Source organism: Apis laboriosa, unplaced genomic scaffold (genome assembly GCF_014066325.1).
Source record: "Apis laboriosa isolate Shangri-la unplaced genomic scaffold, ASM1406632v1 scaffold1_cov151, whole genome shotgun sequence".
Classification (NCBI taxonomy): Eukaryota; Metazoa; Arthropoda; class Insecta; order Hymenoptera; family Apidae; genus Apis; species Apis laboriosa.
In genome coordinates this window covers 4,021,075-4,033,489 of record NW_025222279.1, presented here as the reverse complement: position 1 = coordinate 4,033,489, position 12,415 = coordinate 4,021,075, and the positions used below count along the sequence as shown (strand labels likewise).

Below are 12,415 nucleotides of genomic sequence, written 5' to 3'. Positions count from 1 at the left end.
GAATCTAAAATTATTCTGTTCTATTCCGATCCGAGAAAAACAACGGCGAGCATTTAACCCGCGAATAACATCGTTTTTCGCCTCTTTAACACGTTCACTGCCGCGCGTGTTTCCAACGAAGTCTCCTTCAGGCCACGTGCGCAGTTCTGCCCCCCATATTTTAGTAATGCGAGTCGCTGGTGGTACAATAAGCAAGAATAATCTCCCGTATTATTTGTTTCCATCATTGTTACATTGCTCACTCGCCACTCTACACGAACGAAGTTCAAATCTTTTCCAAGTGTTTATAATTTCTGTTTCTCCTCTGTTAAAAGAGTTATGCTTAGTGAGTCATATGTAGCAGACAACAAATGTTCAAATTGTCCTGACCAATCTCAATCTTTCTACATATACATAATGCTTCAAAATTTTATATTCTAAATAATATTTTTAATAAACCATTCTTGATATTACCTTTACAACATTTCTGTGAAATATCTTTCCAAATACAAGATCCTTCGTAAGTAAACATCATCCGAATATATGAATGACGCGGCAGTCAACGTATTAACTCTGGGTTAATTCGTAATTAATTAAAGGGCGAGGCAATTAATCGTCGAGCCGATGAACGAACCGACGTCACCGATAACGACTGATAAATCACCGACTGTTACCTGCCCGAGTGACAAGCTCGAGTGCATACAACGGGCAACAGGTACCTCGACACCGCGTCGAGAAAGGGGTGGGAAAAAAAGGAGGTGGTTGTACAGAGGCAGAGAGCAGAGAAATTCGAGGCAAGACGAAATATAACGAAACGTAATTTTCGCTAATGATCGTATTGGCAATTAGTAAAAGGCCTTTCTATAAATCTTCCTCACCAAGTAATTACCTTTTCCACTCCCAACCCCCGATACGCGTGGAAGAAGAAGACGAAGAGGAGGAGGAGGAGGAAGACCACACGCGGTTGGGGGACGCGGTTAAAACGGCTAATTATTATCCTCGTACGCGATAAATTAAACTGCCAGACGCCATAGGAGGAATACGTTTGTACGCGGTGTACGGCGGATTCCCATTTACAAGAGGAGGGATTCACCCTTTCCCTTTGCGTTCCCCTCGGCCAATTCGATTTTCAATTCGATCGCTGCTTATTTTCTCCTCCTTCTTTTCTCTTCCCCTCGAAGAGAAACAACAAATACGTGCCCCCTCTTCATTCTTTCATCATTTCATTTTTTTCATCATTTCATTCTTTCATCATTCTTTCATCATTTCATTTTCGAACGAATGATATTTTAAACGATTTTTGAAGAGAAGAATATATATAATTAATTAATAAATTAAAATATATATATATAATTAATTAATATATATAATATGATTTTTGTAGAGAAGAATATATACAAGAAATATATCTTCTATTTTTCAATATAAATTCGATCAATAAAATATTCGTTGGAATTGCTGCCACCTGGTGGCGGGTGATCGATCATTTCCATTAAGCCAATAACCTTTGGAAAAGGTTATGGTCGTGTCGCTAACGGTCCTATCCTTACGTTTGCTTGTTTCAGATTCCCAAATGGAGCAAGGGTACCGGTCCGAGGTCCAAGAAAGGGCACTGGTCGTATCCTTACAGATGTTCAATCTGATTTTAGAACGTGGCGTGTCCTTGCTCAAGTCTCAGTTGGACAGCGGCGAGGAGCCGAGGATGGTTGTTAGCGAGGACATGCAAGTCCTTTTACCAGCTATCAAGGTATTTCCGTTATCTCTGGCATATCTAATGGCCGCCCCTATCAAGATCTCTTTTTCCAAGAAACTTTCGCCGGGTAAAACCACGCGTCATTCTAATTGCGCGCAGATTTTAATCTCTTTCGGGCTCGAGGATGATTTAGAAGGAGAGGGAAGAAGGAGTGGAAGGAGGGTATTGTGATATTGCGTTTATGAAAGTTTAATGTCTATTTGCATCTCGTTCAGTGTAAATAATATAATTTATGTCCACGCGTTATTCTCCGTGTAGATCGAGAAAAATTGTCTCTATTGGAGGAACAATCGTCGTGAATCAAATTCTAAAAATATTGCTCGATAATATTGTTTAATTATCGATATTGTAAATTAATTTTCAATCGAAGCGTTCGATCAATGCTCGTCATTAATAATGGGTTCTTACGAAATTAACCCTTTGCGCTCGATTCGATGCGATAATTTTGATTTATGTTTGATTTTTTTAAATGTCACGAATATAGCTGTATAATCTTGCAAAGTGTAGAATAATATACTATCGAATGGTTAGATTTTTTTTATCTCAAATTAAACCGTGATCGGAACTCTTGTCGTGGCGATAGAAATATTATTTTCAAAGTTTTTGAGTTTTAGTAAGCATGGTAATGAAATTAGTTGGAGCGAAGATGAGAAATTGACGATAGAGAGAAGGAAAATAGAGATGTAGTATAAGAAGAATATAGAATGAAAAATAAGAATAATAGACGGTGAATGTGAGAGTATATTATCGTTCTCGATAAAATAAGAAAAATGAAAAACATCGAACGACATTTTATCTGATGTATCTTGGTTACGTTATTATTAAAATATCACGCAAAACAACGATATATAGATTTTTAATATTCGATAAATTTTCTTTCTTCACGTACAAAGATACATAAAATATTAGAATATAAAAGTTTTATACGTTGATTCGCGTGTAAAATCATTTTAAGTTAGCTAAAAAATTCACCGAACGAGTGCTGGAGTTGTCGGTTCAGCCTGGAGTGCAAAGGGTTAAAAAATTTTCATCGTACTTTAACATAAAGATTGATTAAAAATTTCAACCAGAGTACGAATTACATAGCAATAATCAAATACATATATACATTATGCACCGTATAAATCATCCTCCGAACACCATCCATCATAATTCATTACGACTTTTTAATCGACACGCTCGAGACTCGACAGAACACGATCCTCCGAGCTTCCGTCGAGCGTGTGCACGAATTTTTCGATGAATCGTGGTCCCTCGATCGGATCGTAGCTCTCGGCTTCGTCGTCGACGCTCTTGTCATCCCTGTAATCCGTAGCTCGAATGGGACGGAGTCGCGCCTTGAAGCAGCCGAGAATTTATGAAGGCGGTTGGTTGGTTCGCACCCACGCGAGTACCGCCGGTGGCCGTTGTCAAGCTCGCGACCCATGCTTGGTTCGTGTCCCGACTTATTATGCAACCCGGCGTTCGCGATTAATGCACCTATCGCACGTAAACCGTGCACGCACGCTCCATCGATAAAGGTCAGCCCGTGTGACAACCCATTCGAACCATCGGTGACCACCGCTTTCTTCCTGGTTCTTCCCGAGAGCTGGTGCAACTTTCAAGGATGCGTACGCCGACTCTCTCGCATATTCGAGAATATAGGGTGTTTTGCTCGAGAATATAGGGTGTTTATTGGAAATTATTGGATTTGGTTCTTTTCGTTCTTTTTTGACGTTGCGTGGGCGGTCGATAATGAGCGAAGAGTAATTTTAAAGAAGCGGTTTTAAGAAAGAAAGGGGATGATAAAAGAAGATAAAAAGTATCAATTGTTAGGATATCGATGATTCTTCGACACTTTTTGATTAAAAGTATTATAAGTGTAGTTTAGAGGAATTTCGAAGAAGAGATATTAATTAAGAAAAGTGTTTTATATTTTCTATGGTAATTTAATTGTGACGGGCGATAAATAAATATTCATCGTATAATCGTATAATTGAGAATGAATCCTTCGGAAGAATTCTGATTGCTATCGTAACACGGGAGTAATGACAACGATTTCGCTCTTGTCTCGGGTAGAGACCATTAATATTACCGATAAAGTGGACGCAAAGTACACGACTGTTGGCGTACGATTCACTTTCTAAAGGATGGATAAGGTTAAATAGACATTCTATAAATAGAAACAGTTTCTCATATTCATATAGGTATGTAGCTAATGTTGAATTATTTTATTCTAGATCTGGTGCGATTGGATGCTCTGTCATAGTACCGTCTGGAATCCGCCACCATCTTGCACGGACTACAGAGTCGGGTAAGTTGTCTAATAAATTTTATATTTTTTGTTAGTATTTTTTTCTTTTTTTTTTGTCTAAATATATACATTACTTATTTTATTATAACGTTTGAGTTGAACAAATTTTTTTCTTGTAAAAGAGAAAAATTGGAATTGTATCTATTTGAGGTTATGATCGATGCATATGTATTTAAATTTAATATTTCCTTCAAATTTAAACGAATCTCTGGGAAACTATAACCTCGAAAATTTATCGAAAAATCGATCGAAAAATACGCGTAATATCAGAAACTTCTCCCATCGTTTTAGTCGTTTAACCGAAATATTATCATCGAGCAAGGATGCTACCATTAAATGTCAGTGAGGAAAATAAGCATGTTTTCCTAAACATGGTTGGATGTATTAGGATCAGCTGGATGCAGAAAGCGTATAGGTATATATGATTCAAACTCGGTGATCCTGTGGTTTTGTGGTACTGTGAATCTTTTCTTTTCGAGAGAGAGAGAAAGAGAGAAAGAGAAAGAGAAAGAGAGGGTCCAGTCGGTAAGCGAGCGATGCATACGCTCGCCAGCAGATTACGCCACGGCCACAAATTATTCATTGCTGGTAATAGGTATCCTTTATTTATTCATCATTTTTAAACACCTTTTATTTCCAATTGATTTTGAAATAATTCGAAAAGAGAAGTGAAGATGGAATCTATCCTAATTTGGTAAAGTTTTTTAAATATCAATTAATAACTCTAAATATTACAATTCATGACTCTTATTATTAGATATTGTTATAATTTGTAAATAAGAAGTATATTATATTCTTTTGAATCTTTTGCAAAATTTCTTGTATAAATGAAATCTAGTGATTCCAATAACACATTGATTTTTGATTTTTCAAATCAAACAAATCTTCTCAAATTAGTGAATAATCCAATCTAACCTAACCTAACTTTATTGTACAATCACAATTGGACACCATCTAATTCGAAGAATATATCCATTCCTGTATCGATTTACATACACATTGCTTTTGTCAAATCGATTTATCTTTGAAGCAGTATTGTCGGTTATAAGGAAGAATAGAAAGACGGAGAAATTATTCGTGGCTGTGGCGGGCGCGACTATTAATCCATGTTGACACCTCAGGTGTTTTGAATTATGACTGTTGTGTTGGACGATTAATTTTCTTCATGGTGCATCAATTTCCCGGAGCTAGGGTAAGGGATGCTAGAGACATCACACGCGACGATCAACATCTTCGTGGCATGTGCTCGTGATTTATCGCGATGCGACAGCACGGGAAATTTCGCTGAAAACCGCTTAATTGTTCGAACGAACTTATCATCGCGGGCCCTTGTCTTCTGGGATGCTCGATCTTCCGCGTACGACGGTGGTTGAGTGTAATTAATGATGATTCTGTCTCCGTTTGCGCGAAAATGTCAACTACAACGAAGGGGAAATACCATTTCGAAATTTTTATTGCGGATGCGTTAAACGTTGAACAATATTTCAAATTTTCAAGTATCAAAGACTTTTTCAAGATTCTAAGATCTTCGTATTTTAAAACTTTTAAGGTTCCAAGATTCAAAAATTCTGAAATTTCAAAGTTCCAAATTGAAACTTTCAAGATTCCAAATGTTTAAAAATTTCCATCTGTAATGAAGAAACAAATTACAAATTCATCGATTCTCATAAATAAAATTCGATTTAGTCGACTGGGTAAAATTTATCGAACTCTCTTCGCCGGGCGAACCTGTTCCACACTCGAAACACTGTTGCGTGGGAGCGACTCATCGAAATAAAATCATGCCACCCACCGATGGCAATGCAAAACACGGTTCGAGGAAAGGCCGATCAACGTGTAATTATCTTCTTACGTTTCTTTCTTATCCGATGATTGACAAAAGAGCCATGGAATCGCTGGCGAGGATCGATTCTCGTCGATCACGACGATTGAAAACGAAGAAACGAGAGTCGTGCACGTGATTCGATGTTATTAGTCGTGGTAACAATACATTCCAATTTTTAACAAATTTGAAGTTTAGAGAATATTAATTTTTTCAGAAATGTCAATTTATTAAACGTACTTCTTTTCTTCTCCGCTAGATGTCTCATCAATTCTTACTTTCTCGCTTTCGTTTTGATCCTTGTACAGATATATAATTTTTGAAATCCTTTGTTTCTTTCTATGTAAGAAAAATTCAATTAGAAAAATTCTAAACAAAATTTAAAGCAACGATATTTTAACTCGTGAACGGGAAACGTTAATTTCAAGATTAAAAAAGTCTTATTTATTTCACTGTTCGATCTTTATCCAAGTCAAAATTTATCCACGTTCTGATTAATCACGTTTACAGCTCGGTCGCGGGATAAGATAAGAAAAAGTTAAAAGAGGGCCTTTCAACGGTGCGCGGAACGACGTCTTTTCGTGGATGATTCGAGCGCGATCGGAGACAAGGGTTTTTATTCAGGATCGAGTTGGGGAACCGGGGGAATGTATCGATCCTTAGGATCTTTCTAACGAGACGAGAGAGAGAGAGAGAGAGAGAGAGAGAGAGAGAAAGAGAGAGAGAGAAAAAAAGAGAAAACAGTCGTGGTTGGCCGACTGATGCGATCTATCGTCCATTAAACGAGTTTCAAGGCCCCTTTGGTCCCGTAACTGCGCGAACGCTCGCGATCCAAGCCTCTTTGCGCAACCAGCCAACCATACTTAAATCAACCACTCTATGCTATACGAGGTTGGATAAGTTAATTATTGTTGCTCGTTAGCGATTTAACAATTATGCGAGCGAAGCGTTTCCTTGGCAAGGACGCTTCTCTCGATCCTTTTCTTCTCTCGTTGAATACCGTGGATTCGTTATTCTATATTTATAGAACATGGATCGTAATTAATCTACTTGGTCTTGGAGTAGATCGTCCCTTTCCGCTCTTTTTTCCCATTTTTCTCCCCCTTCCTCTTCCTGTTTTTCTTCTTTCTCACTTTTCCCCTCCCCTTTTTTCTTTCTTCCTCTTTTCACCTCCATTCACCACAAGGAGGAGGATAGAGCAACTTTGATCTTCCCACAGCGCGTGCCTGAGACCGTGTAATTGCGAGATCAATCACTGTCACCCTCTTTTTTCTCTTTCTCTCTCTCTCTCTCTCCCTCTTGTCCACTCTATTCCCTTCTTTGGAACGAGAACACTCTATCCTCGCTCTATCGGCGTCTGTCGTGGCAGATGGTCCAATTCGAAACTCCAATTGTCCATGGATTTTTCCGTTTCCGGAATGGATGGACATCGGATGGAGCGTTTGGGAAGAAGAAATGAGGAGGCTTAATTAAGGATTAATTAACACTGGGCGCCCATCTTCGTGCCCATAATAATAAAAAATTTTCTTCCATCAGTTGGCGCGAGCAACGGGCTCGTCGTCTCCCTTCAACGTTTTATTCAACGTTCCATTCGCAACATCCGTCCAAGTGCCGCCACCTATCCGGATGACCATTCGTTGCTCCCCTCCCGACACTACTCACTACTCCATCCATACTCGTCCTCCGGCGAACTCCCATTCACCCGTCCAGCCACGTCTTTCGTAATTCACGGGCATTTTTCACGAGGAAGGGCCGCGTTAATTTTCAATAAAGCCTCCGCAGAAGCGGTCGATAATAATTTAACGATAAAGAGGTTGGCCGATTGGTGGACGCACGAATGGAAACGTGTACGCAACGAGCGGGGAGAGCGCAATTAACGAATGACCTTTCATGACGGCAATCGATTAATCCCAACTCGACTCGTGCGCGTTTCTTTTCCATCCGCACCTTCTTCTTCTTCTTCTTCTTCTTCTTCTTCTGCTTCTTCCTTCTCATGCTCCTCTTCCTCCTCTTCTGCCGGGTCTCGAGCGTTTCTTTATCGCCGCCTCCGGGTCTCGAGCACGATAGCATCGAATGATCGATAGCTTGGAAAATGATCCCCCGCGCGGTGCCATTCATCGCGGTGGAAATAATTAAACGGACGACTTTGGATTTACAGTAACACGGAAGTGGGTTCCCCCGATGGTTACGCGCTCGCCAGGCCGATACCTCGTATATTTAACCGATGTCACCCGACGATACCCGATGTCTTCGATCAAAGTGATACCCTGATCTCGCTATTAATTTTGGACGGGATCAGAATCCCTCGTTTCACCTCCCTCGTTTTGGAATCGATACGTTTCCCCAGGCGAAGAATTTTTGGATCGTTGAATATCGACAATCGATCGATCGAGATTTCGTTATTTCGAAATCTTTTGAAATTTCTCTTCGAAGAAGAGTTCGGCGAATGCGCACAGTTGAACGAAAGTTCGAGTCGAAAATTCGATGGAGCGCGCGCTTTGTTGCGTCGTAATTCGTTGGTTCGTAGTTGCGACAGGTTACTGAATCACCTTTGAGGGGATATTTATCGCGAGATGAAAGTATCCATCCTTCCGGTTTCTGGTTACGCGATTTAAACTGATATATCTGGCCACTATCCTGGGACTCTGGTGGGAATTTGACCCGTTTCTTATTTACGTTACGAACGAAAAACACGGTGTTGGTTATGTTGCAGCCCACCCGGGGACGCGTGGAGCAGGCTGGCCACGATGGTGAACTTGCTGGAAAAATTGAATTACTCCAGAATGATCCTTATCCAGGCCAAGGACGCGGAGGGTCGAGAAGACGGTGAGTGAATTCATAAAATTATATCCCCCGAGGGATCCCATAAAATTTCGTTTTTCATCCGTTTTATGTATCCATGGTTGTATAATTTTTTTCCTTTTTACAAATTTCTCTTTATACGCGTGCGTGCGTAATTTTAAATCTTTATGAATTTTTATAGAATATATATATAAACTAAGAAGTCGAATTAATCGACGATAAATTTCAAATTACGTTAATAGATTTATAAACGCTAAAAAATCGAAGAATTTTTGCGAAATTGAATATAACTCTCCAGGCTTCCTTCTCGCGGCTTAATTAAATATCTACTAACTCATTCATATAATTACAAAGCTAGGCGTACACGTATGACACATCTTCTGTAAAATAATTACATTCAGGTATTATCCATTTTGATCGTGTTTCCCATTTCATAGTGTAATTTTATCCCCCCTCCCCTCCGCTCTCTCGTCGTTCCGGCTAATCGCTATTAAATCAAACTAATGATCCGGTTAAAAAACTAAATTGCCTTTAATTATTTCGTGCTCCCCGAGTATTTCTCAAACCCCCATATAAGCCTTCCCCATAGAGGAACAATCATTGATCGATCAAGAATTCATTAAAGAGAGATTATCTTCAAATAAATTATCTTCTTGTATTTCTCACTTGAACGCACATCCCCAACACTCTCCATCCTTTCTCGATCGAAACGAAATCAAGATGTCTCTCGATCGATCTTGAATCGTATCATTCGTTCAAAATCTCATCGCTTACACGCCCAATCCCGCGCGTGTAATAATACACGCCCTCTTATTTCAAAATTCCACCGGATTTTAATGGAAACTCTACTTACCCTTCCGCGGCCTTTCCGCGTAATGATACACCCAAGCATTACAAATGCGGGCACGGGGAACTCGGGTATAACCGTATTATAATTGGCACGGCAAATGGCCGTTGGAATGCAATCAGAGATTCAGGGAGTGTATACTCGAGTCTTTTCTTTCCTTTTTTTTTTTATATAAGCTGGATTCACGTACCATTTCGAATGTCGCGGCAATAATTGGCCGGCTAATAGTATCGCGCTGATGAACGGAGGGAGGAGGATGCAACCCGCTTCTTCTTCTTCTTCTTCTTCTTCTTCGTTTTCTTTGCGAAATTAATATTCCACGGATGGATTTCCGCGGCCACGAGTAACAATAGTAATCTCGCAACGCTGATAAGAGGTTGCGTGGCGCAAAACTTTTCATTCGTTTTGAACGTGACTCGTGTGATTTAAGGGATTAAGGGAGGAAGACAGGAGGGTTGCTTTTTCTTTCATCTTTTTCTTTTTTTTGAAAGGAAGAAGCGAGACGAGGAACGTCGAAGATTAATGCGCGTAGTTTCGTTTTGAGGCTGGCGCGTTCCTCCTCTTTCTTTTCGTTTCTTATCAATCTTTTTCTTCGAGTACCAATTTTTTCGCGCCATCAATCTTGGCTGGCGTGTCGCCTCTTGTAAAATGAATCAATTTTTGTAATTGCACGTACAGGGGACACGTATGTATCATAATGGAATAGATAGAAAATTACGCTTGATAATTTCTTCACGTTATTTAAGTATAAGTTAGAAATCGAAGAATATTATTTCTAAACGTAAATTTCCATGAATGAGATGTAATCTTGTGAAAAGCACACATTCTCGATACCTTATCTCGAGTTACATTTTTACAAATTTTCTCTTCCAATAATTCATACTCGAACTCCCTTCGAACATCATTTTGACGTTTCATCTTACTTTTTTCATCTTTTTTTCTTCTTCTTTTTTTTTTTTTTTGAAGGAGCGAGACGAGGAACGTCGAAGATTAATGCGCGCAGTTTCGTTTTGAGGCATCAGAAACGTCCCGTGGCCGTAATTCCACGAGCGTACACCCCGCGACGATCCCTCTCGATAAGCCAAGTCTCCAAGTATGCTATGGACCACCACTCGTTTTAAATCGAAAAACCTAAGTTCCTCGAACGGTGAAGCCTCTGGCCGTGTGTTGACCCGCGGATAGCCGCCGGTTACGTAACGGTGAATCCGTTCGATGTGACCACTGCAGAGTGCCATATACACTCTCTCCCTACCGGGCCGATTACAAGTTGCCAGCCAATGCGATTGGTGTTCGACCGTTTTGTTCCGTACGGCCACGCCGTATTCCTCTCCTCATCCGATCTTTTCCTCAGTTTCTTTTTCTTTATTTTCATAGAGATTGCGCTTGGATGTAAGAAGCGACGATCCACGCGTGGTACATTTTCTTCCAAAATTTGCGTGTTAAGCAAATGGAAAATTGATTGTTTTCTTTTCACGATCGTTTAATGTAATATCCATAAAGTCATAGTCATATATTCCATTCTTTTTTTCCATCAAAATTGTGTCGAAATGACAAGGGAATGTTTTATTTATTTTTAACATTTTGTTTCTTTGAAAATTTTTCATCAAAAGCGAGTATTTATTTTATTTAATTATTATATTTATATTTATTATATTTATATTATATTTATATAATATTATATTTACATATTATTTATTTTAATTATATTATTTATTTTTGGCATTTTGTTTCTTTGAAAATTTTTCATCAAAAGCGAGTATTTATCTATCCGTTTGAAAGAACGGATAATATTAAACTAAGTAATTTCGTAGATCAGTATTATTCAATAACGATTTGTAAGAGGCTGTAATCGAAAGTAATCGAAGTGTTAATTAACGTTATAACTGGCGATGAACACTCGATGCGAGTCATCCCGTCGAAATAATAGAATAAATAGTGAAAAGAGGTTAGGTTAGGTATATATATATATATATCTACATACGTGGATTGTGTCACGAGTAAATGAAACGTGATTGTTGATGCGTTGATTACGTGCATTTGGTATGCAGTATGATTTATGAACGCACGGTAATACTTCGTGAAGTGAAGCTACTAGACGATAGTGCACGTCCTCGTATGTCTCTCTCTCTCTCTCTCTCTCTCTTTTTTCTTTGAGGAGAATTTTGGGTTAATTGATTCCTTGGCTTAAATTCCATCTTTGGTTTTTCTTTTCAGATTAGGTCAGGTTGCGAAGATTGATGAAGCGTAATAAAAAAAATACGGAGGGGGAGGAGGGGAGGGGAGGGGGGGGGGGATGTAAAACGAATTTTGGAAATAAATGGAAAAGGAAAAGAAAGAAAGAAGAAAAAAACGGTGATTAACGGCGATTCCATTAACCTTTCGCGATATTTCATTTGTGTTTCATTTATTGCAAATGCAAAAAGTTATGCAAAGAATCCATCAGAAGAAGAGAGGAGAAGGATTGCTCAATTGCTTTCGCGAGTCACTCAATCGCGCAATCTCAAACGTTTTCTTTCGTCTTCTTTGATTACAGTTTTGTCGTTGGCGTGATGAGATGATTGTTTTACTCGTAGAATCGAGTATTCCAGATCCCAGAGTAGAATTTATCCTAACGGATCCGGACGGGTGGGAAAGAGCGTTCCAGTTTCGAGCCGCGTCCTTGGTCGTGTTATACTTACTTTTCAGACAGGTTTACACGCGTTAACAGTGCATAATTCATAGATCGTATTGTATACGAAGGTATCGACGATTCATGATCGTTGTTAATTCATCAAATGATCGGATTGTTCTGTTACCCGCCATTAATTTTCCGTCTGAAGTCGGTTAAGGGTTGCTAAAAAAAAAAAAAAAAAAAGGAAAGAACAATGCATATTTACATAATTTGAATTATAATAGAATCTTTATAGAATCGAATTTTTA

General features: G+C 39.0%; 1 protein-coding gene across 3 annotated transcripts in view; it reads left to right on the top strand.

The window, feature by feature from the left end:
* The window catches only part of LOC122712259 (telomerase-binding protein EST1A-like), a 134,076-nt gene that overhangs the window by 91,794 nt on the left and 29,867 nt on the right, over positions 1–12,415 (top strand). For all 3 annotated transcript variants that reach the window (XM_043931760.1, XM_043931761.1, XM_043931758.1), the window contains 3 exons: positions 1,545–1,726; positions 3,952–4,025; positions 8,561–8,673. In XM_043931760.1, coding sequence (XP_043787695.1) covers positions 1,545–1,726; positions 3,952–4,025; positions 8,561–8,673 — 369 coding nt within the window. The remainder of the gene's footprint in view (positions 1–1,544; positions 1,727–3,951; positions 4,026–8,560; positions 8,674–12,415) is intronic.